The sequence below is a fragment of the Penaeus monodon genome, chromosome 29 (assembly GCF_015228065.2).
Source record: "Penaeus monodon isolate SGIC_2016 chromosome 29, NSTDA_Pmon_1, whole genome shotgun sequence".
Taxonomy (NCBI): domain Eukaryota; kingdom Metazoa; phylum Arthropoda; class Malacostraca; order Decapoda; family Penaeidae; genus Penaeus; species Penaeus monodon.
Window position 1 is genome coordinate 22,169,561 of NC_051414.1, and position 352 is coordinate 22,169,912.

Genomic DNA, 352 nt, shown 5'->3' on the forward strand with positions numbered 1-352 from the left:
TACGTGATGCTTCACTTGGATTACCCGTATAATCGAAAAATCTCAAATCCTACAAGAAAAAAAAAATTTAAATAAAAGGGATTAAGATAAATTCAATAAAAATGTGACCCCACAGCGTCTTGGCGAAGTTGGTCCAGGTGGTGGTGACGACGTCCCTCCCCAGGCTCCCCCACGACCACTCGAACAGGTACTGCAGGTCGTCCGCGCGACTGACCCCTGAAGGCCGATGAAGTGCGAAATTAGGTATTCTGGTCTTATATATTTATCTGCCTATGCCTTTTGTTTGTTTAACTGGTTAAATGTCGTGATCAGATTTATATGTAGGAGCCATTGACTAGGCGACGAGGCGAGG

General features: G+C 44.6%; 1 protein-coding gene across 1 annotated transcript in view; it reads right to left on the bottom strand.

Annotated features, from left to right (window-relative positions):
- The window catches only part of LOC119591773, a 15,010-nt gene that overhangs the window by 578 nt on the left and 14,080 nt on the right, over window positions 1-352 (bottom strand). The window contains exon 8 of the mRNA XM_037940518.1: window positions 114-216. Within this exon, the coding sequence (XP_037796446.1) occupies window positions 114-216 (103 nt within the window). The remainder of the gene's footprint in view (window positions 1-113; window positions 217-352) is intronic.